At 31.7% G+C, this 24075-nt stretch overlaps 1 protein-coding gene across 1 annotated transcript in view; it reads right to left on the reverse strand.

Annotated features, from left to right (window-relative positions):
• The window catches only part of LOC126741222 (protein dachsous), a 409897-nt gene that overhangs the window by 34957 nt on the left and 350865 nt on the right, over positions 1-24075 (reverse strand). Inside the window, exon 4 of the mRNA XM_050447593.1 lies at positions 18270-18758. Within this exon, the coding sequence (XP_050303550.1) occupies positions 18270-18758 (489 nt within the window). The remainder of the gene's footprint in view (positions 1-18269; positions 18759-24075) is intronic.

The following is a 24075-nucleotide window of genomic DNA, read 5'->3' on the forward strand; positions in this document are numbered from 1 at the left end:
CAGGTTTATTATAGATATTGCGAAGAATAGTAGTTGGGTGGAATTGGTGTTATTTGCGGGTTGTGGCATGGGATTTAAGTGACTTGAGATGGAAAATGTATCGGACATATAAAAATCACTAAAAGCGATTCGTTTCTTAGGGTGGGTCATTCTGGGGTACCAAGAACTTACTAGTAAAATTTTTTAAACACTTGACAAATCAGCTATTCTATTACAACCCCTTTAATACATCTTCAGCTTTAAAAGAATAATAAATTTATGGGCCCTAAACGCTGCAATATTTAACAGCAGAAAGAAACTGAATTATTTAATTCAATCAAGAAATATCTGAACATTTTCTCAATTTGTCAAAATTTAATTCCTGTGCCTTCACCAGAATTGACAGCCTGTCCAAATTTGCTCATAATTTTGTTCTTAATTTACGTAGACGGATTAAATTCACATTTCTATAATTGGGATTTATGCTTGTACGTAGGGTTAAACTTATATCCTTGCGCTTTCGCCAGAACCTAATTGGCAGCCTGTCAAAGTTGATATTTCCAATTTTTTGAAGAATTGAGTACGGTTGCTTATAACTTCATTTCTATTCCTTTTAGAAGGGGAGAATTTACATTTTTATAATTGGGGTTCATGCCTGTACTTGGAATTATTATTATTTTTACCATTGGTATACGTGTCTTTAAGTAATATCAAATTTGCAACCCGGTGCCTTCGCCAGAACGTAACTGACAGCCTGTCAAAGTTTATTTTTACATTTATTTTTGATAACCAAGGAAGATTTAGAAATTTGCTCATAATTTTGTATCTACTTTACTTAGTGAAAGGAAATTTACATTTTTGTTATTGGGATTCATGCCTGTACTTATAATTAAAATTTTATTTCTGTGCATTCGCCATAACTTGACTGGCAGCTTGCGAAAATTGTGTTTTTTCGAGTCTGTCAAATCTGGTCCTAATTTCGTTTCTTTTTATACTAAAAGTTGACATTTTAACAATTGGTTTAAAAATGTATGCATTTATACTATACAAAAATTTTTAGTCCTGCACATTCGCCAGAATGTCATTGACAGCCTCTTGAAATTGACTTTTAAATTTTTTTTTGACAAATCAAGAGGAGTTTTCAAATTTGCTTATAATTTCGTTCCTATTCCACTTAGAAGAGAGGCATTTACATTTTCACAATTAGGATTCATCCCTGTACGTGCTGTCAAAATTGTATCGCCTTGCTTTAACTATATCGTGATTGATAGCCTGTCAAAGTTGACTGTTAAATTTTTTTTAATAACCGAAAAGGAGTTTTGAAATTTGCTTATAATTTGATGTCTATTTAACTTAAAAAAAAGAAGTTTACATTTTCTTAATAGGAATTCATGCCTGTACTTGGGGTTATAATTTTATCCCCGTGCCTTCGTCAGAACGTGATTGACAGCCTGTCAAAGTTTCCTTTTATATTTATTTTTGATAACCTAGGAAGATTTCGAAATTTGCTCATAATTTTGTATCCACTTTACTTAGTAAAAGGAAATTTACATTTTTATAATTGGGATTCATGCCTGTACTTATAATTAAAATTTTATTTCTATGCATCCCCCATAACTTGAATGGCAGCTTGCGAAAATTGTGTTTTTTCGAGTCTGTCAAATCTGGTCATAATTTCGTTTCTATTCGTGCTAAGAGTTGCTATTTTTACAACTGGTTTAAAAATATATGCCTCTTTGCCATACAAATATTTCTAGTCCGGCACTTTCGCCAGAATGTCATTGACGGCCTCTTAAAATTGACTTTTGCATTTTTTTTTTGAAAAATCAAGAGGAGTTTTTAAATTTGCTTATAATTTCTTTCTTATTTTACTTAGAAGAGAGGCATTTACATTTTCACAATTAGGATTCATGCCTGTACGTGCTGTCAAAATTGTATCGCCTTGCTTTAACTATATCGTGATTGACAGCCTGTCAAAGTTTCCTCTTATATTTATTTTTGATAACCTAGGAAGATTTCGAAATTTGCTCATAATTTCATGTCTATTTAACTTAGAAAAAGGAAATTTACATTTTTTTAATTGGAATTCATGCCTGTAATTGAAATTACAATTTTATCCCCGTGCCTTCGTCAGAACGTGATTGACAGCCTGTCAAAGTTTCCTTTTATATTTATTTTTGATAACCTAGGAAGATTTCGAAATTTGCTCATAATTTCATGTCTATTTAACTTAGAAAAAGGAAATTTACATTTTTTTAATTGGAATTCATGCCTGTAATTGAAATTACAATTTTATCCCCGTGCCTTCGTCAGAACGTGATTGACAGCCTGTCAAAGTTTACTTTTATATTTATTTTTGATAACCTAGGAAGATTTCGAAATTTGCTCATAATTTTATGTCTATTTAACTTAGAAAAAGGAAATTTACATTTTTTAATTGGAATTCATGCCTGTACTTGAAATTACAATTTTATCCCCGTGCCTTCGTCAGAACGTGATTGACAGCCTGTCAAAGTTTCCTCTTATATTTATTTTTGATAACCTAGGAAGATTTCGAAATTTGCTCATAATTTTATGTCTATCTAACTTAGAAAAAGGAAATTTACATTTTCTTAATAGGAATTCATGCCTGTACTTGAGGTTACAATTTTATCCCCGTGCCTTCGTCAGAACGTGATTGACAGCCTGTCAAAATTTACTTTTATATTTATTTTTGATAACCTAGGAAGATTTCGAAATTTGCTCATAATTTCATGTCTATTTAACTTAGAAAAAGGAAATTTACATTTTTTTTATTGGAATTCATGCCTGTACTTGAAATTACAATTTTATCCTCGTGCCTTCGTCAGAACGTGATTGACAGCCTGTCAAAGTTTCCTTTTATATTTATTTTTGATAACCTCGGACGATTTCGAAATTTGCTCATAATTTTATGTCTATTTAACTTAGAAAAAGGAAATTTACATTTTTTTAATTGGAATTCATGCCTGTACTTGAAATTACAATTTTATCTCCGTGCCTTCGTCAGAACGTGATTGACAGCCTGTCAAAGTTTCCTTTTATATTTATTTTTGATAACCTAGGACGATTTCGAAATTTGCTCATAATTTTATGTCTATTTAACTTAGAAAAAGGAAATTTACATTTTTTTAATTGGAATTCATGCCTGTACTTGAAATTATAATTTTATCCCCGTCCCTTCGTCAGAACGTGATTGACAGCCTGTCAAAGTTTCCTTTTATATTTATTTTTGATGACCTAGGACGATTTCGAAATTTGCTCATAATTTCATGTCTATTTAACTTAGAAAAAGGAAATTTACATTTTTTTAATTGGAATTCATGCCTGTACTTGGTGTTACAATTTTATCCTCGTGCCTTCGTCAGAACGTGATTGGCAGCCTGTCAAAGTTTCCTTTTATATTTATTTTTGATAACCTCGGACGATTTCGAAATTTGCTCATAATTTTATGTCTATTTAACTTAGAAAAAGGAAATTTACATTTTTTTAATTGGAATTCATGCCTGTACTTGAAATTACAATTTTATCCCCGTCCCTTCGTCAGAACGTGATTGACAGCCTGTCAAAGTTTCCTTTTATATTTATTTTTGATGACCTAGGACGATTTCGAAATTTGCTCATAATTTTATGTCTATTTAACTTAGAAAAAGGAAATTTAAATTTTTTTAATTGGAATTCATGCCTGTACTTGAAATTACAATTTTATCCTCGTGCCTTCGTCAGAACGTGATTGACAGCCTGTCAAAGTTTCCTTTTATATTTATTTTTGATAACCTAGGACGATTTCGAAATTTGCTCATAATTTTATGTCTATTTAACTTAGAAAAAGGAAATTTACATTTTTTTCATTGGAATTCATGCCTGTACTTGAAATTACAATTTTATCCTCGTGCCTTCATCAGAACGTGATTGACAGCTTGTCAAAGTTTCCTTTTATATTTATTTTTGATAACCTAGGACGATTTCGAAATTTGCTCATAATTTTATGTCTATTTAACTTAGAAAAAGGAAATTTACATTTTTTTAATTGGAATTCATGTCTGTACTTGAAATTACAATTTTATCCCCGTGCCTTCGTCAGAATGTGATTGACAGCCTTTCAAAGTTTACTTTTATATTTATTATTGATAACCTAGGAAGATTTCGAAATTTGCTCATAATTTCATTTCTATTTAACTTAGAAAAAGGAAATTTACATTTTTTTAATTGGAATTCATGCCTGTACTTGAAATTACAATTTTATCCCCGTGCCTTTGTCAGAACGTGATTGACAGCCTGTCAAAGTTTCCTCTTATATTTATTCTTGATAACCTAGGAAGATTTCGAAATTTGCTCATAATTTCATGTCTATTTAACTTAGAAAAAGGAAATTTACATTTTTTTAATTGGAATTCCTGCCTGTACTTGAAATTACAATTTTATCCCCGTGCCTTCGTCAGAACGTGATTGACAGCCTGTCAAAGTTTCCTTTTATATTTATTTTTGATAACCTAGGACGATTTCGAAATTTGCTCATAATTTTATGTCTATTTAACTTAGAAAAAGGAAATTTACATTTTTTTAATTGGAATTCATGCCTGTACTTGAAATAACAATTTTATCCCCGTGCCTTCGTCAGAACGTGATTGACAGCCTGTCAAAGTTTCCTCTTATATTTATTTTTGATAACCTAGGAAGATTTCGAAATTTGCTCATAATTTCATGTCTATTTAACTTAGAAAAAGGAAATTTACATTTTTTTAATTGGAATTCATGCCTGTACTTGAAATAACAATTTTATCCCCGTGCCTTCGTCAGAACGTGATTGACAGCCTGTCAAAGTTTCCTCTTATATTTATTTTTGATAACCTAGGAAGATTTCGAAATTTGCTCATAATTTCATGTCTGTTTAACTTAGAAAAAGGAAATTTACATTTTTTTAATTGGAATTCATGTCTGTACTTGAAATTACAATTTTATCCCCGTGCCTTCGTCAGAACGTGATTGACAGCCTGTCAAAGTTTACTTTTATATTTATTTTTGATAACCTAGGACGATTTCGAAATTTGCTCATAATTTTGTATCTACTTTACTTAGTACAAGGAAATTTACACTTTTGTAATTGGGATTCATGTCTGTACTTGGGATTACAATTTTATCCCCGTGCCTTCATCAGAACGTGATTGACAGCCTGTCAAAGTTTACTTTTATATTTATTATTGATAACCTAGGAAGATTTCGAAATTTGCTCATAATTTTGTATCTACTTTACTTAGTACAAGGAAATTTACACTTTTGTAATTGGGATTCATGTCTGTACTTGGGATTACAATTTTATCCCCGTGCCTTCGTCAGAACGTGATTGACAGCCTGTCAAAGTTTACTTTTATATTTATTTTTGATAACCTAGGACGATTTCGAAATTTGCTCATAATTTTATGTCTATTTAACTTAGAAAAAGCAAATTTACATTTTTTCAATTGGAATTCATGCCTGTACTTGAAATTACAATTTTATCCCCGTGCCTTCGTCAGAACGTGATTGACAGCCTGTCAAAGTTTACTTTTATATTTATTTTTGATAACCTAGGAAGATTTCGAAATTTGCTCATAATTTCATGTCTATTTAACTTAGAAAAAGGAAATTTAAATTTTTTTAATTGGAATTCATGCCTGTACTTGAAATTACAATTTTATCCCCGTGCCTTCGTCAGAACGTGATTGACAGCCTGTCAAAGTTTCCTCTTATATTTATTTTTGATAACCTAGGAAGATTTCGAAATTTGCTCATAATTTCATGTCTATTTAACTTAGAAAAAGGAAATTTACATTTTCTTAATAGGAATTCATACCTGTACTTGGGGTTACAATTTTATCCCCGTGCCTTCGTCAGAACGTGATTGACAGCCTGTCAAAGTTTCCTTTTATATTTATTTTTGATAACCTAGGAAGATTTCGAAATTTGCTCATAATTTCATGTCTGTTTAACTTAGAAAAAGGAAATTTACATTTTTTTTAATTGGAATTCATGCCTGTACTTGGTGTTACAATTTTATCCTCGTGCCTTCGTCAGAACGTGATTGACAGCCTGTCAAAGTTTACTTTTATATTTATTTTTGATAACCTAGAAAGATTTCGAAATTTGTTCATAATTTCATGTCTATTTAACTTAGAAAAAGGAAATTTACATTTTTTTAATTGAAATTCATGCCTGTACTTGAAATTACAATTTTATCCCCGTGCCTTTGTCAGAACGTGATTGACAGCCTGTCAAAGTTTCCTTTTATATTTATTTTTGATAACCTAGGACGATTTCGAAATTTGCTCATAATTTTATGTCTATTTAACTTAGAAAAAGGAAATTTACATTTTTTTAATTGGAATTCATGCCTGTACTTGAAATTACAATTTTATCCCCGTGCCTTCGTCAGAACGTGATTGACAGCCTGTCAAAGTTTCCTCTTATATTTATTTTTGATAACCTAGGAAGATTTCGAAATTTGCTCATAATTTCATGTCTATTTAACTTAGAAAAAGGAAATTTACATTTTCTTAATAGGAATTCATGCCTGTACTTGGGGTTACAATTTTATCCCCGTGCCTTCGTCAGAACGTGATTGACAGCCTGTCAAAGTTTCCTTTTATATTTATTTTTGATAACCTAGGAAGATTTCGAAATTTGCTCATAATTTCATGTCTGTTTAACTTAGAAAAAGGAAATTTACATTTTTTTAATTGGAATTCATGCCTGTACTTGGTGTTACAATTTTATCCTCGTGCCTTCGTCAGAACGTGATTGACAGCCTGTCAAAGTTTACTTTTATATTTATTTTTGATAACCTAGAAAGATTTCGAAATTTGTTCATAATTTCATGTCTATTTAACTTAGAAAAAGGAAATTTACATTTTTTTAATTGAAATTCATGCCTGTACTTGAAATTACAATTTTATCCCCGTGCCTTTGTCAGAACGTGATTGACAGCCTGTCAAAGTTTCCTTTTATATTTATTTTTGATAACCTAGGACGATTTCGAAATTTGCTCATAATTTTATGTCTATTTAACTTAGAAAAAGGAAATTTACATTTTTTTAATTGGAATTCATGCCTGTACTTGGAATTACAATTTCATCCCCGTCCCTTCGTCAGAACGTGATTGACAGCCTGTCAAAGTTTCCTTTTATATTTATTTTTGATGACCTAGGACGATTTCGAAATTTGCTCATAATTTCATGTCTATTTAACTTAGAAAAAGGAAATTTACATTTTTTTAATTGGAATTCATGCCTGTACTTGAAATTACAATTTTATCCCCGTCCCTTCGTCAGAACGTGATTGACAGCCTGTCAAAGTTTCCTTTTATATTTATTTTTGATAACCTAGGACGATTTCGAAATTTGCTCATAATTTTATGTCTATTTAACTTAGAAAAAGGAAATTTACATTTTTTTAATTGGAATTCATGCCTGTACTTGAAATTACAATTTTATCCCCGTGCCTTCGTCAGAACGTGATTGACAGCCTGTCAAAGTTTCCTTTTATATTTATTTTTGATAACCTAGGACGATTTCGAAATTTGCTCATAATTTTATGTCTATTTAACTTAGAAAAAGGAAATTTAAATTTTTTTAATTGGAATTCATGCCTGTACTTGAAATTACAATTTTATCCCCGTGCCTTCGTCAGAACGTGATTGACAGCCTGTCAAAGTTTCTTTTTATATTTATTTTTGATAACCTAGGACGATTTCGAAATTTGCTCATAATTTTATGTCTATTTAACTTAGAAAAAGGAAATTTACATTTTTTTAATTGGAATTCATGCCTGTACTTGAAATTACAATTTTATCTCCGTGCCTTCGTCAGAACGTGATTGACAGCCTGTCAAAGTTTCCTCTTATATTTATTCTTGATAACCTAGGAAGATTTCGAAATTTGCTCATAATTTTATGTCTATTTAACTTAGAAAAAGGAAATTTAAATTTTTTTAATTGGAATTCATGCCTGTACTTGAAATTACAATTTTATCCCCGTGCCTTCGTCAGAACGTGATTGACAGCCTGTCAAAGTTTCCTTTTATATTTATTTTTGATAACCTAGGACGATTTCGAAATTTGCTCATAATTTTATGTCTATTTAACTTAGAAAAAGAAAATTTACATTTTTTTAATTGGAATTCATGCCTGTACTTGAAATTACAATTTTATCCCCGTGCCTTTGTCAGAACGTGACTGACAGCCTGTCAAAGTTTCCTCTTATATTTATTTTTGATAACCTAGGAAGATTTCGAAATTTGCTCATAATTTCATGTCTACTTAACTTAGAAAAAGGAAATTTAATTTTTTTTAATTGGAATTCATGCCTGTACTTGAAATTACAATTTTATCCCCGTGCCTTCGTCAGAACGTGACTGACAGCCTGTCAAAGTTTCCTCTTATATTTATTTTTGATAACCTAGGAAGATTTCGAAATTTGCTCATAATTTTATGTCTATCTAACTTAGAAAAAGGAAATTTACATTTTCTTAATAGGAATTCATGCCTGTACTTGAGGTTACAATTTTATCCCCGTGCCTTCGTCAGAACGTGATTGACAGCCTGTCAAAGTTTCCTTTTATATTTATTTTTGATAACCTAGGACGATTTCGAAATTTGCTCATAATTTTGTATCTACTTTACTTAGTACAAGGAAATTTACACTTTTATAATTGAGATTCATGTCTGTACTTGGGATTACAATTTTATCCCCGTGCCTTCATCAGAACGTGATTGACAGCCTGTCAAAGTTTCCCTTTATATTTATTTTTGATAACCTAGGACGATTTCGAAATTTGCTCATAATTTCATGTCTATTTAACTTAGAAAAAGGAAATTTACATTTTTTTAATTGGAATATATGCCTGTACTTGGGATTACAATTTTATCCCCGTGCCTTCGTCAGAACGTGATTGACAGCCTGCTAAAGTGTTGAATTTTTTTTTCGAGTTTATCAATCAATTCTGGTCATAATTTCGTGTTTATTAGTCTCAGACTGACGAAGTTTACATTTTTACAATTGGTATATGTGTCTGTAAGTAATATCAAAATTGTAATCCGGCGCCTTCACCATAATGTCACTGACAGCTTTGACATTTACATTTCAATTTAATAATCAAGAGGGGATTTCGAAAAAAGTGGTCATTTTTTGGTAACGTGACCATATGCATTAGCAGCCCAGGTATATTTGTTAAGTTTGTGCTAAATACCGATTAATTCATAAATTAAAAAAAACTGTCAAATGTCACTTACGTCAACAAATGATATTTAATTATTTATTGGGAGTGGCTACTGTATTAAAACTTGTGGCAAATATCGGTTTTTCAAGGATTTTTTTCAGAAAATTATATGGACACTTAAGAATCATTTGTTAAAATTTCCCAGCTAGAAATCTTAGAAAAGAATGAGGAATTGAATTGGGTACATGCAAATGTATCTTAAGATATCTTACGTCAACTGTCAATGTCACTGATATTTTTTAACCAAGTCAATTCTGTACTCTGATGTAGAGAAAACTGTATAATCGTCATATTATTCTGCTGTATTGTAAAATATTTCCAGAATATTAACCGAATAATATTCAAGGAATATCTATCAATACTACGTTGCAATATATTGTCTACACTATGTCCTTCACGTCAACTTTGACATTTGACATTTGACATTTGACAGATGGAACAAAGTACAGTTGCTGAAAAATGGGAATTTTCAGTATGAGAATTTCCTTAAAAACTTTATTAATTAAATCTGGTCATAGAGATCACTGAAATTTCATTTTTCAAATATAAATATTATCAACCGTTTTAAATTATTACATAATATCTATATATTTTTTTTTATAGGATTAATATAGTGAGAAGGTCAACATTTCTATAAATGGCATATAAAAATTTACAAGATTTAGCAGTAAAACCCGTTCAAACATTTACTTTACGATCGTTAAACGTATTTATTAGTTATACCGGCGCTAATTGATATTTTAATGTCTCAATTCGCTTTATCGATTTACACAAAAATGCCCGTTTTTACAACACCTAAATTTTTCACAGGCGAATGCCTTAAAAACCCATTTACTCTTTTACCGTTAGCGAGTCGCCTCTTGTCCCATTATTATTCCGCTTTCATTATAGTTTTAATGGGGAATATGATTGAACACTTACAATAATTATTATTGCTACACGCGCACTTGGGCTGTAAAATTAACGTTTAGAATGTCTTATATTATATATTTATAGAGGGTATATGTAGTTTTTTTTTTAATTAATCTACAGACTCCCAGGTTGAGACAGAAGTGAGTAAAAAAAAAAAGTGTTGTGAATGTCCAAACATAAACCTCTGCTGGGACCATCTAGCTAAACGAACAAAGATTACCAGCATCATAAAAATAAACACACACAAGAGAGAGTCTCTCATTAATGTGGACGTAAACAAATGTTTCGTGATAAATAACCATTTACCGAATCTATTAAACAATTAATGCGGTAACGATTGCTCGTTTTTCACCGGGGCCCGTTACGAAACAACGAGATCGCCAAACATCACGAATGAAGACATCAACGACGGTTGAAAATTAACCAACGAAGAAAAAAAAAGCACGTTGATTGTTCAAAATAAATCAAGATATTTCAGGTGTTTGCACGACCATTGTGGTGATTAACATGGGAATCTTCTAGGTGGTGTAACTGTATGAAGGTTTAAAAATGATAGTGAGAAAAATGAAGAAGATCAGTTCAACTGATTAAAATTGTTGATGTGCAATTTGGAGAAAATGATTCAGTTGAATGTCACTTTTGCAAGTTTCCAGATATTAGAACTATTCCACTTAAAGAGTAATTTCATTTTTCTTACAGGCAATTGAGCAGTCAATTTTTTCTGCTTCCAGGCACTTTGATGACATAAATGCACACAAAAAAATCTGTCGTTTTGTCAAAGACTTGTGCTTTGATTCAATGACTTCTTACATTCAGTATTCCTCAATTACAGTAGAGTTTTATCCAACTACAAGTCTAAATTTGGTAACTAATTATATCATATGTTGAATTCAATGACAAGATGTTATCGGATTTTAATGAAAGATTTAATTACAAGGTTTCATTGAATTAAAATTCATTGACTTTTTTTGCCCTTAGATATCTTAAGTACCGTTATATTTAGAGGTTTTAGAGTCATTATAAAAATCCTAGGAAATAATAAACTTTATTCAATAAAGTTTATTTTATAGCTCTAGCTTCAGTAGATCAAAAGTTATGAACCAAAAACCTTGAGCATGAGGCAGCAAGGGCCTGCTGACGTGACGCAAAATTCTAATGGTCATATCTCATTAACGGTTAATAGGACTAAAATTATTTTGCTAAAGTCTTCATTCCTCCACTTTGATTATCATAGTCATTACTCTAAATCAACTTCCTAAGAAAATATTATCGATTTTCCAGTCAAGACCGCCTTAAATCGGATAACGAAGTTAAGGGCTCAGATATCTTGAGTACTGTTAGATTTAGAGGTTTTAGAGTCATTATAAAAATCCTAGGAAATAATAAACTTTATTCAATAAAGTTTATTTTATAGCTCTAGCTTCAGTAGATCAAAAGCTATGAACCAAAAACCTTGAGCTTAAGGCAGCAAGAGCCTGCTGACGTGAAGCAAAATTCTAATGGTAATATCTCATGAACGGTTAATAGGACTCAAATTGTTTTGATAAAGACTTTTAGGTAATCAATCATTCCTCCACTTTGTTTATTATAGTCATGACTCTAGATCAAGTTTCTAAGAAGTTACTATCGATTTTCCAGTCATGACTTCCTCAAATCGGATATCAAAGTTAAAAGCTCAGATATCTTGAGTACCGTTAGATTTAGAGGTTTTAGAGTTATTATAAAAATCCTAGAAAACAATAAACTTTATTCAATAAAGTTTATTTTATAACTCTAGCTTCAGTAGATCAAAAGTTATGGACCAAAAACCTTGAGCTTGAGGCAGCAAGGGCCTGCTGACGTAAATCAAAATTCAAATGGTCATATCTCGTGAACGGTTAATAGGAACAAAATTATTTTGCTAAAGTCTTTTAGGTAATCACTCATTCCTCCATTTTGATTATCATAGTCATTACTCTAAATCAACTTCCTAAGAAATTATTATCGATTTTCCAGTCAAGACTTCTTTAAATCGGATATTGAAGTTAAAAGCTCAGATATCTTGAGTACTGTTATATTTAGAGGTTTTAGAGTCATTATAAAAATCCTAGGAAATAATAAACTTTATTCAATAAAGTTTATTTTATGACTCTAGCTTCAGTAGATCAAAAGTTATGAACCAAAAACCTTGAGCTTGAGGCAGTAAGGGCCTGCTGACGTAAATCAAAATTCTAATGGTCATATCTCGTGAACGGTTAATAGGAATAAAATTATTTTGCTAAGGTCTTTTAGGTAATCACTCATTCCTCCATTTTGATTATTATAGTCATTACTCTAAGTCAACTTCCTAAGAAGATATTATCGATTTTCCAGTCATGACTTCCTCAAATCGGATATCAAAGTTAAAAGCTCAGATATCTTGAGTACCGTTAGATTTAGAGGTTTTAGAGTTATTATAAAAATCCTAGGAAACAATAAAATTTATTCAATAAAATTTATTTTATGACTCTAGCTTCAGTAGATCAAAAGTTATAGACCAAAAACCTTGAGCTTGAGGCAGCAAGGGCCTGCTGACGTAAATCAAAATTCAAATGGTCATATCTCGTGAACGGTTAATAGGAACAAAATTATTTTGCTAAAGTCTTTTAGGTAATCACTCATTCCTCCACTTTGATTATCATAGTCATTACTCTAAATCAACTTCCTAAGAAGATATTATCGATTTTCCAGTCATGACTTCTTTAAATCGGATATTGAAGTTAAAAGCTCAGATATCTTGAGTATCGTTGGATTTAGAGGTTTTAGAGTTATTATCAAAATCCTAGGAAACAATAAACTATATTCAATAAAGTTTATTTTATGACTCTAGCTTCAGTAGATCAAAAGTTATGGACCAAAAACCTTGAGCTTGAGGCAGCAAGGGCCTGCTGACGTAAATCAAAATTCAAATGGTCATATCTCGTGAACGGTTAATAGGAACAAAATTATTTTGCTAAAGTCTTTTAGGTAATTACTCATTTCTCCATTTTGATTATCGTAGTCATTACTCTAAATCAACTTCCTAAGAAAATATTATCGATTTTCCAGTCAAGACCGCCTTAAATCGGATATCGAAGTTAAGGGCTCAGATATCTTGAGTACCGTTATATTTAGAGGTTTTAGAGTCATTATAAAAATCCTAGGAAATAATAAACTTTATTCAATAAAGTTTATCTTATAGCTCTAGCTTCAGTAGATCAAAAGTTATGAACCAAAAACCTTGAGCATGAGGCAGCAAGGGCCTGCTGACGTAAATCAAAATTCTAATGGTAATATCTCATGAACGGTTAATAGGACTCAAATTATTTTGCTAAAGTCTTTTAGGTAATCACTCATTCCTCCACTTTGATTATTATAGTCATGACTCTAGATCAAGTTTCTAAGAAGTTACTATCGATTTTCCAGTCATGACTTCCTCAAATCGGATATCAAAGTTAAAAGCTCAGATATCTTGAGTACCGTTAGATTTAGAGGTTTTAGAGTTATTATGAAAATCCTAGGAAACAATAAACTTTATTCAATAAAATTTATTTTATGACTCTAGCTTCAGTAGATCAAAAGTTATAGACCAAAAACCTTGAGCTTGATGCAGCAAGGGCCTGCTGACGCAAATCAAAATTCTAATGGTCATATCTCGTGAACGGTTAATAGGAACAAAATTATTTTGCTAAAGTCTTTTAGATAATCACTCATTCCTCCACTTTGATTATTATAGTCATGACTCTAGATCAAGTTCCTAAGCAGTTATTATTGATTTTCGAATCATGACTTCTTTAAATCGGATATCAAAGTTAAAAGCTCAGATATCTTGAGTATCGTTAGATTTAGAGGTTTTAGAGTCATTATAAAAATCCTAGGAAATAATAAACTTTATTCAATAAAGTTTATTTTATGACTCTAGCTTCAGTAGATCAAAAGTTATGGACCAAAAACCTTAAACTTGAGGCAGCAAGGGCCTGCTGACGTGACGCAAAATTCTAATGGTCATATCTCATTAACGGTTAATAAGAACAAAATTATTTTGCTAAAGTCTTTTAGGTAATAACTCATTCCTCCACTTTGATTATTATAGTCATTACTCTAAATCAACTTCCTAAGAAGATATTATCGATTTTCCAGTCTTGACTTCTATAAATCGGATATTGAAGTTATAAGCTCAGATATCTTGAGTATCGTTAGATTTAGAGGTTTTAGAGTTATTATAAAAATCCTAGCAAACAATAAACTTTATTCAATAAAGTTTATTTTATAACTCTAGCTTCAGTAGATCAAAAGTTATGGACCAAAAACCTTGAGCTTGAGGCAGCAAGGGCCTGCTGACGTAAATCAAAATTCTAATAGTCATATCTCGTGAACGGTTAATAGGAACAAAATTATTTTGCTAAAGTCTTTTAGGTCATCACTCATTCCTCCACTTTGATTATCATAGTCATTACTCTAAATCAACTTCCTAAGAAGATATTATCGATTTTCCAGTCATGACTTCTTTAAATCGGATATTGAAGTTAAAAGCTCAGATATCTTGAGTACCAATAGATTTAGAGGTTTTAGAGTTATTATAAAAATCCTAGGAAACAATAAACTTTATTAAATAAAGTTTATTTTATGACTCTAGTTTCAGTAGATCAAAAGTTATCAACCAAAAACCTTGAGCTTGAGGCAGCAAGAGCCTGCTGACGTGAAGCAAAATTCTAATGGTCATATCTCGTGAACGGTTAAGAGAAACAAAATTATTTTGCTAAAGTCTTTTAGATAATCACTCATTCCTCCACTTTGATTATTATAGTCATAACTCTAGATCAAGTTCCTAAGAAGTTATTATTGATTTTCCAGTCATGACTGCCTCAAAATCGGATATCAAAGTTAAAAGCTGGATTCAAATCAATTACAATTGATTTTTTATCCGAAATATTTTATTAATTGGTGTGATCCTATACTAAATACAGGATGATTTTTAATTTATACGCATAAACTTGAGAAATTATTGCTGATGACAAATAACGAAAAATTAAAAAATATGTTAAGAGTGTATCATTCGACTGTTCATTGGACATCATTTGGATCGGGTGTCCATAGGACAGAGAGTATTCAAAAGGATTAAAGACATTACCTGATATAATACGATCAGAGACGACTGACAATAAAAAGAAAAGAGATTGTCTTGGGTGAGGTTACATAGACGGCAGCTGTCTATAACAGTGAGTACCTTAAATTCGCCGAAAATTCAGGACCTAATTAAAGTGAATCGTGAATGCAGCAATAAATAGTCGTCTCGGGTTTAGCCCTTTATTAGCATTTAGGAAAACGAGAGCCGTCCGTCCGGCTGTGACAGAATAAACAAAAGCGGTAGTACCGCAGAACGGATGGAAGAGAGAACAACCTGAAAAGAGGCAATTATTTTCGGGAGGGACGCCGTGCCCGGACTCTTGAATCGGTCGGATTGAGCGACGGAGAGGTCGAAGAAGAACAAGGAGAGAGAGAACAAGAAAAAAACGACATTTCGGGAGTATGCTAACCTAAAAATATGGCCATTGTATTCAGGATTTACTCTCGGCTGTCAGCCAAAAACTGGTCGGCTATTCAAATTGGAACGGAGAACACGAAAAAGCTTAAATTTCGCGAACCATGGGAATGGTTTCAACGACCCAGAAGGACTCGATGTGTGTGTGTGTGTGTTTATATGTTTATATGCATGCGAGTGTGACGCGACTTGACAATCCGATGAAAGATACCGGCTACTGGTTATTGGATTAAACGAGAAGCTTTTATTTTTATATTGACTGAACCTAGAGAGTGTATCTAGTGATCATTAGCATCAAAATCACAGCTACAAACTCAGCTTTTTGACTCAGTCATATGACTCCTGTAGCGGTCTTAATTAGTCCTTAGAGATCAAAGTACCATTAGGTAGAGGCTAATCGAATGATTTTCAAAGTAAAGGCACTCGTACCGCAATTCATGGAGAGAATAGTCAATACTGCTTGAAGTTAACATGCAAAAATCTTCTTTATTAGTTAACGTAGACTCATCAGTGTCAATCTCAATATAAGTTAAAGACTAAATGAAGTCTAATAATAATTTTTATTTTTGTGGGATTAGTGGTTTATGAGATATAGCCATTTGAATTTTGCTTCACTTTAGCAGACCCTTGCTGCCTCAAGCTCAAAGTTTTTGGTTCATAACTTTTGATCTACTGAAGCTAGAGTCATAAAATAAAGTTTATTGAATAAAGTTTATTATTTCCTAGGATTTTTATAATGACTCTAAAACCTCTAAATCTAACGGTACTCAAGATATCTGAGTTTTTAACTTTGATATCCGATTTAAGGCAGTCATGACTGGAAAATCGATAATATTTTCTTAGGAACTTGATCTAGAGTCATGACTATAATAATCAAAGTGGAGGAATGAGTGATTATCTAAAAGACTTTAGCAAAATAATTTTAGTCCTATTAACGGTTAATGAGATATGACCATTAGAATTTTGATTCACGTCAGCAGACCCTTGCTGCCTCAAGCTCAAGATTTTTGGTCTATAACTTTTGATCTACTAAAGCTAGAGTCATAAAATAAACTTTATTGAATAAAGTTTATTATTTCCTAGAATTTTTATAATGACTGCAAAACCTCTAAATCTAACGGTACTCAAGATATCTGAGCTTTTAACTTGGATATCCGATTTAAAGAAGTCATGTACTCGAAAATCAATAATAACTTCTTAGGAACTTGATCTAGAGTCATGACTATAATAATCAAAGTGGAGGAATGAGTGATTACCTAAAAGACCTTAGCAAAATAATTTTGTTCCTATTAACCGTTCACGAGATATGTCCATTAGAATTTTGATTCACGTCAGCAGACCCTTGCTGCCTCATGCTCAAGGTTTTTGGTCGATAACTTTTGATCTACTGAAGCTAGAGTCATAAAATAAACTTTATTGAATAAAGTTTATTATTTCCTAGGATTTTTATAGAGACTTTAAAACCTCTAAGTCTAACGGTACTCAAGATATCTGAGCTTTTAACTTTGATATCCGATTTAAAGAAGTCATGACTCGAAAATCAATAATAACTTCTTAGGAACTTGATCTAGAGTCATAACTATAATAATGAAAGTGGAGGAATGAGTGATTACTTAAAAGACCTTAGTAACATAATTTTGTTCCTATTAACCGTTCACGAGATATAACTATTAGAATTTTGATTCACGTCAGCAGGCCCTTGCTGCCTCAAGCTCAAGGTTTTTGGTCTATAACTTTTGATCTACTGAAGCTAGAGTCATAAAATAAACTTTATTGAATAAAGTTTATTATTTCCTAGGATTTTTATAATGACTCTAAAACCTCTAAATCTAACGGTACTCAAGATATCTGAGTTTTTAACTTTGACATCCGATTTAAAAAAGTCATGACTCGAAAATCAATAATAACTTCTTAGGAACTTGATCTAGAGTTATGACTATAATAATCAAAGTGGAGGAATGAGTGATTACCTAAAAGACCTTAGCAAAATAATTTTGTTTCTATTAACCGTTCACGAGATATGACCATTAGAATTTTGCTTCACGTCAGCAGGCTCTTGCTGCCTCAAGCTCAAGGTTTTTGGTCTATAACTTTTGATCTACTGAAGCTAGAGTCATAAAATAAACTTTATTGAATAAAGTGTATTATTTCTTAGGATTTTTATAAAGACTCTAAAACCTCTAAATTTAACAGTACTCAAGTTATCTGAGTCCTTAACTTCGATATCCGATTTAAAGAAGTCATGACGGGAAAATCGATAATATCTTCTTAGAAACTTGATCTAGAGTCATGACTATAATAACCAAAGTGAAAGACTAAGTGATTACCTAAAAGACTTTAGTAAATTTATTTTAATCAGATTAACCGTTCATGAGATATGACCATTAGAATTTCGCTTCACGTCAGCAGACTCTTGCTGCCTCAAGCTGAAGGTTTTTGGGTTTGGTACTCATCCTAAAACCGTAAAATAAACTTCTTTTTATTAATAACCATTAGCCCCACAGTATGCTCAAGTTTAGGTACCAATTTCAAAAATATAAAACACATATATTAAGAAAAAACGACTCACCATTATTATTGACAGTGGCTTTTACATGCCCAACCACGAACTCCTTCTTCACATTCTCCAACACGGCGAACACGTAACGGGGCTGATCGAAAATCGGCGGTTTCTGCGCCGAATCGATCACACTGATAAACACTTCCGCGTCCTTCAACGACTTCAAACTGCCGCCATCTGTTGCACTGATATTCAACCGATGATAGGGGTGACTTCTGGTGCTCAACTGGTGCGGTCTGTTCACGAATATCGCGCCGCTGTTCCTGTCGATCCGGAAAATTCCCAACTCGTTCCCTGCGACCACTTGATAAGTCACCGCTCCGAACTTTCCAGAGTCAGCGTCGGTAGCTGACACAACTACGACAGGACTGGAGGAGGAGGAGGAGGAAGAGCCGCCATCTCGTAACGAAACGTTGTACTCCGGCGGGTAGAAAACCGGACGGTTATCGTTGACGTCTGTCACTTGGATCTTCACCATTGCCGTTGTGCTTAGACCACCTGAAATATGACGGGGGAAAAAAACTTGGTTAGAAGAGGATGAAGAAGAAGAATAAGTGTCGTATTACGATGTTTTAACACACAACTACCAGGCCGGTACGTCTCGAGAACATTGTAAGGTGGAACGACGTTAGTTGCACGTTTTCGTGAGAACCGATTTAATGCGGTGACGTCGTGATTCGTCTCATTCCTTCTGCACTCCGTAAATAGGCACCAAGTGTGTCTTTTTTTTTTTTGTTTGTGGTTGTATCAAGATATTTTATTCAGGTTTATCCACGGAATATGTTTAGGAAAGATAAAGGAGCAGCATCAGGTCGATTTGGCGTAAGATATTGCCACTCGGTGTTAAACAATGAAGCTTAATCTGATCGAAGGTTCTGCATGAGGATGGAATTTCCATTTTTTTTTGTTAGTAAACTCAAAATTATCAAATGAACTATTGCATTGGACAAATAAAATGAATTAAATATAGTAAACAACAAAAACGAGAAATTTTTATTAAACAATTGGAAATGGCTAACTGTTGCAACTTTAGAAATATATGAACTAAGATTCCGATTGGAGCCAATATGAACTCATCCAATATCTTAATTAATTTAAGATCTTTCGACACCGAACTTCAGAATGTCCTAGTAATCAATCATATTTATTTATTTATTTATTTATTTTCTTAAGGATACAAACAGGTAAACCCACTACAGTATCCACTTATAAATATAGAAACAATATAAACTTGCAGACACTAAAGTTAAATACCCTTAACAATTGCGAAACCGGAAAAGGACTATTAAATTTTAAATACTAATTTTTAAATACTAATTCTTACACAAAAAACACAAAGTCTGGGATACGAATTATAGTAGCTCTCTCTTCAATATACCTCTCAGGTTTTTTTGGGTTTCAAAAAAGAGATCTATGTTATTATAAAAATTTGATAATCTCATCATTCTGCACAGTGGAGATGACTGACAACTGTTAGTATTTCTGAAAGGTAAATTAAAAAGATCACTAAGTCTTAATTGCCGTGATGGAATATTAAATCTCAACCCCTGCATCAAACATGGACAATCCACTCTATTATTCAACAGTTTATGCAAAAATAAAAGGTCTGAAATTTTTCTTCTGTTGTCAAGAGTAAGTATACCAAAATGTTTTCTTATATCACCTAAGTCATTAGTAACAATATTTAAATTATCCCTATAATAAAGACACTTTAAAAATTTGTTCTGCACAGATTCCAATCTATTTTTATAAATTGAGTAAATCGGATTCCAAACAACACACCCAAAATTAAGCTTGCTATAAACAAATGCATAATACAAAAAAATATAGGATCTAGAGGATTTCAAAATTTTAGCGTGCCTCTTGGGGTCCTCTTGGGTCTCTTTAAAGATCAACATTATTTATATTATAATTAAATTGAATTTTTAATTTATTTTTAGTAAATGAAATAAACTGACATTTTTCAATATTTAAAAAAAGGCAATTGATCCGACAGTATTCAACAAGGCTTTCTATATCCTCCTGCAGGAGCTGGCAGTCTTCGTGTGATTTTATAGGTCTAAAGAATTTAAGATCATCTGCATAAAGCAAAAACTCCGAGTGTTTAAAACATTTAAATATATCATTTATAAATATTATGAAAAAAAGGGGGCCCAAATGAGATCCTTGTGGCACCCCCGACGTTACATTAACTATTTCGGAGTTTACGCCGTTTATGCAGACTGTGAACCTTCGATTCGAGAGGTAAGATTCAGCCCATTTTAAAAGAAAACCACCCACCCCTACCAGAGCTAGTTTTTTTAGCAAAATTGAAATGTTAATTTTATCGAAGGCCTTGCTGAAGTCCGTGTAGACGCTGTCAACCTGAATACGTTTGTCCATATTTTTCTTTAAAAATTCAAGATAGGTGAGAAGATTGCTGTCTATAGAACGGTTTGCAAAAAACCCATGTTGTTCAAAAATTAATTGTCTTTTCACTAACTTAAAAAAATATGTATATAAAAGTTTTTCAAATAATTTTGCAAATATACTGAGCTTTCTTATTGGACGGTAGTTGGAGATAATATTTTTTTGCCCGTTATTATATATAGGAATTACATTGGAAACCTTCCACGCATCCGGAAATTGACCTTGTAAAAGCGATTGATTATATAATTTATATAAAGGATATGAGAGTCCTCTAGAACAATTTTTGACAAATAACGAAGGTATGCCATCAGGGCCTGCACCCTTTTTAGGATGCAGATCATTAATTCCTGCTACAACCTCATCCAGTTGAAATTGAATTAAACCTAGATTATCATGTGTCATGTTACTGTTATGGTGATTATTTGATACACTTGGCGCTACAAAAACTGATTTAAAATACTCTGAGAATAAATCGCTAATTTCTTTTGAGGTGGAGGCTTCAGTATTATTATATTTCATAACTGGAGAATATTAAAGAGATTATGACATCTCCCACAAGTCCTGACTTAAAATACTTTCCAGTAAGGAATTTCTGGCAATGAAACACCTTCAAAATAATTTACAAGTAAGATTGAAACCGTTAAATTAAACAAACTGGAAGGTGATAAACTCCCTTTGTTTCGTAACGGTAAAAACGAATTGTTTAGAGTTAAGTACCATCTATAAATCAGGTATATATGTACCAAGGTGCCATCTATAAATCAGGTTATAAAACATAAACAAGGTCACTGGACTTGACAAGTGAAACGAAATATGTATAGCCGATTTCCCTTTAACACCATGGCGCCATCTAATAGTCATAGTTTAACATGAATTAAGGTTTCTAGAGCCAAAAAGGGAACTATTTAATGAGTATGATTTGGAAAGAAATTCTCTATGTACATAATAATCTGTCCGGGGCATTTAAAAGGAAGTCACAGGAAGTACAGCCTTTGCTAAATCAATAAATACAACAATGCATTTTTTACCATTGGTCAAGTTCTTGGTGATTTCAGATATTAGTTTGTATATTGCGTGTACTGCTCCCAAGAGATTCTAAAAAGGTTTTTAGTCGATCTTTGATTCAATTTTCTAATTTTTTTGACAGGCTGATTGGTCAATAGTTTTCAATATTTGCTGTTGGTTCTATTCTATATTTTTTTTTTTTTTTTTTGAAAACAATTTTATATTACTCAATAATATACATATTATTCTATTTATAATAAGTCTCTAAACAGTGCTTGTAGCTCTGGCCTCGAGATTAATACAAAAATTCACATATGAAACTAGTGTACACAATAATCATAGGTAGGTTATATTAATTAATTATAATGTAAAGTAAATTATAAATAAGGTATCTCATTACATAACTAATTTATACTAATTTTACAACTTGACTGATTAAATAGAAAAATATTCGTTGAGTTTTGTAACAAATGTTTTAAATATTTGAATATTTCTTAAATCATTAGGTAGCCTATTAAATGCTTTAGATGCAGAATACATTGGGCTATTCATTCCAATCATTGTTCTATTGTAACTAATATATAAATTTAATTGACCTCTGGTATTGCGAACGTCGTTTGAGAATGTAAAATTTATATTGCATTTAATTTTTTTGTTTATAATTTTATATATGAGTTTACATTTTTCGAACTCCATTAACTGATTCAATTTAAAAACTTTAAGCTCCCTATATAGAAAATCTGTATTTGTAAGTATATTATATTGAAACAATATTTTAAGGACCTTATTTTGTAAAATTTGGATATTGTCAAATTTTGTTTTAGAACATGTTCCCCATATAGGCATCAAATATCTAAAGTGGGACAAAAAGAAAGCATTATAGATATTCATTTTTGTATTATTTGTTAGGTAGCTTCGGCTTTTATATATACAGGGTATCATAGAATTTATTTTGGATGTAATTTTGTTTATGTGAGTTTGCCAAGTCAATGCTTGATCAATATTTAAACCAAGATATTTAATGGAGGCAACTTTCTCTAGGCTAATTCCATTTATGTTTAGTTGAATATTATTTACTTGTTTGTTTTTTTGTTTAAACAGCATATATTTGGTTTTGTCGACATTTATTTTTAACCTGTTGTAAATTAGCCATTTAAAGTACAAGCTCAGATCAGCATTGATAAATTGCGCTAACTCCTCTTCATTTTCACCTTCATATACAAGGGCCGTATCATCTGCAAAAGTAAAATATCGAGCACGTAACCTGGCAAATTTTAGACTTAATACGTATAAAAGATATAATAAGGGTCCCAATACAGAGCCTTGAGGCACTCCATATTTATTCGAAAACAATTCACTAGCTACTCCCTCCCAGTAAACATATTGACTTCTATCTTGTAAGTAGGTTTGAATCAGTTTCAAAAAGAGTTTTCCAAATCCCATGAGCCTAAGCTTTTTTAATAAAATATCAAAACTTACTACATCAAAGGCTTTCTGTAAATCAATGAATACCACAACTACAATTTTTTTGCTATCTAGGGACTTTGAAATACAACTAATAAAGTCAAATGTTGCCGAAAGAGTACTGCTATTTTGAATAAAACCATACTGATGACTATCCAGCAATGTATTTTTATGTACATAAGACATTACTCTTTTTTTAATAATTTTTTCTATTATTTTTGATAAAGTATTAACAACAGTAATGGGTCTATAGTTATTCATTTGATCCTTATCGCCAGATTTAAATATGGGAGTAATTTTATTTTTTTTTAATTCATTGGGATATACACCAGTGTTAAAGACATTATTTATTAGTTTCGCTAATATATTTATAACATAATCTTTTAAATTAATTATGTCCAACACTGTTATGCCATCTTCGCCTGGAGAACAATTCCGCCTTAATCCCATGATGATTTCACAAACCTCATCACAATTTGTTGGTGAAACATTCAACATACTATCACAGTTAACTTCATCAAATATATTTTCGTCATCAATATGTTGAGTCTGGTTTACAAGTTTATTAACAATACTCTCTCCGACTTGGGAAAAATGTTTGTTTAAACAATTAACAATATCTTTTTTTTCTTTTATAATTGTTCCATTTAAGTTAAGAGAATTTATTTGAGTAGTGTTTGATTTATTTTTAAAAAACTTGTTTATAAATTGCCACTGTTTTTTTTGACTGTCGCCTGCATGTTCCCATTCTTTGCGAAAATACTGATTTTTTAATGCTTTTATTTTATTTGTTATTTTGTTTTTAATTGTACGAAATTCTTGATCATATAACGCACTACCAGGGTTTTTTATTTTTCGTTTGTATATAAAGTCGCGTTTTTTCATCATTTCTAGCACCTCCTCATTGATCCATGTATTATTTTCTCTTATCCTAAGT

The sequence above is a fragment of the Anthonomus grandis genome, chromosome 10, assembly GCF_022605725.1.
Source record: "Anthonomus grandis grandis chromosome 10, icAntGran1.3, whole genome shotgun sequence".
Classification (NCBI taxonomy): Eukaryota; Metazoa; Arthropoda; class Insecta; order Coleoptera; family Curculionidae; genus Anthonomus; species Anthonomus grandis.